This window comes from Merops nubicus, unplaced genomic scaffold (genome assembly GCF_000691845.1).
Source record: "Merops nubicus isolate BGI_N331 unplaced genomic scaffold, ASM69184v1 scaffold47163, whole genome shotgun sequence".
Taxonomy (NCBI): Eukaryota; Metazoa; Chordata; class Aves; order Coraciiformes; family Meropidae; genus Merops; species Merops nubicus.
The window spans coordinates 1-229 of record NW_008601827.1 but is presented as its reverse complement, the minus strand read 5'-3'; the positions used below and the strand labels follow the sequence as shown (position 1 = coordinate 229).

Sequence of the window (229 nt, the reverse complement as noted above, 5' to 3'; positions counted from 1 at the left end):
CCACCGTTGTTGCTCTCGGTGAACCTGACGGTGCTGTAGAGCCCCCTAAACGTCCTCTGGAGAGCTCCACGCTCCCCGTGGAGATACTCCAGGAGCTCCTGACTCTTCCTCCTCCTCCCCCCAGCAGCACAACCCTGGTTTTGGGATGGGAGGCCCCATGCACAACGAGGTGCCACCTCCCCCCAACATGCGTGGCCGCGGCAGGGGCGGCAACATCCGCGGGCGAGGC

At 65.5% G+C, this 229-nt stretch overlaps 1 protein-coding gene across 1 annotated transcript in view; it reads left to right on the top strand.

Moving 5' to 3' along the window:
• Positions 1–223, top strand: part of ILF3 (interleukin enhancer binding factor 3, 90kDa) — a gene marked incomplete at both ends in the record, with an annotated part of 6994 nt that extends 6771 nt beyond the window's left edge. Inside the window, 1 exon segment of the mRNA XM_008938106.1 lies at positions 125–223. Within this exon segment, the coding sequence (XP_008936354.1) occupies positions 125–223 (99 nt within the window).
• Positions 224–229: the final 6 nt, after the last annotated feature.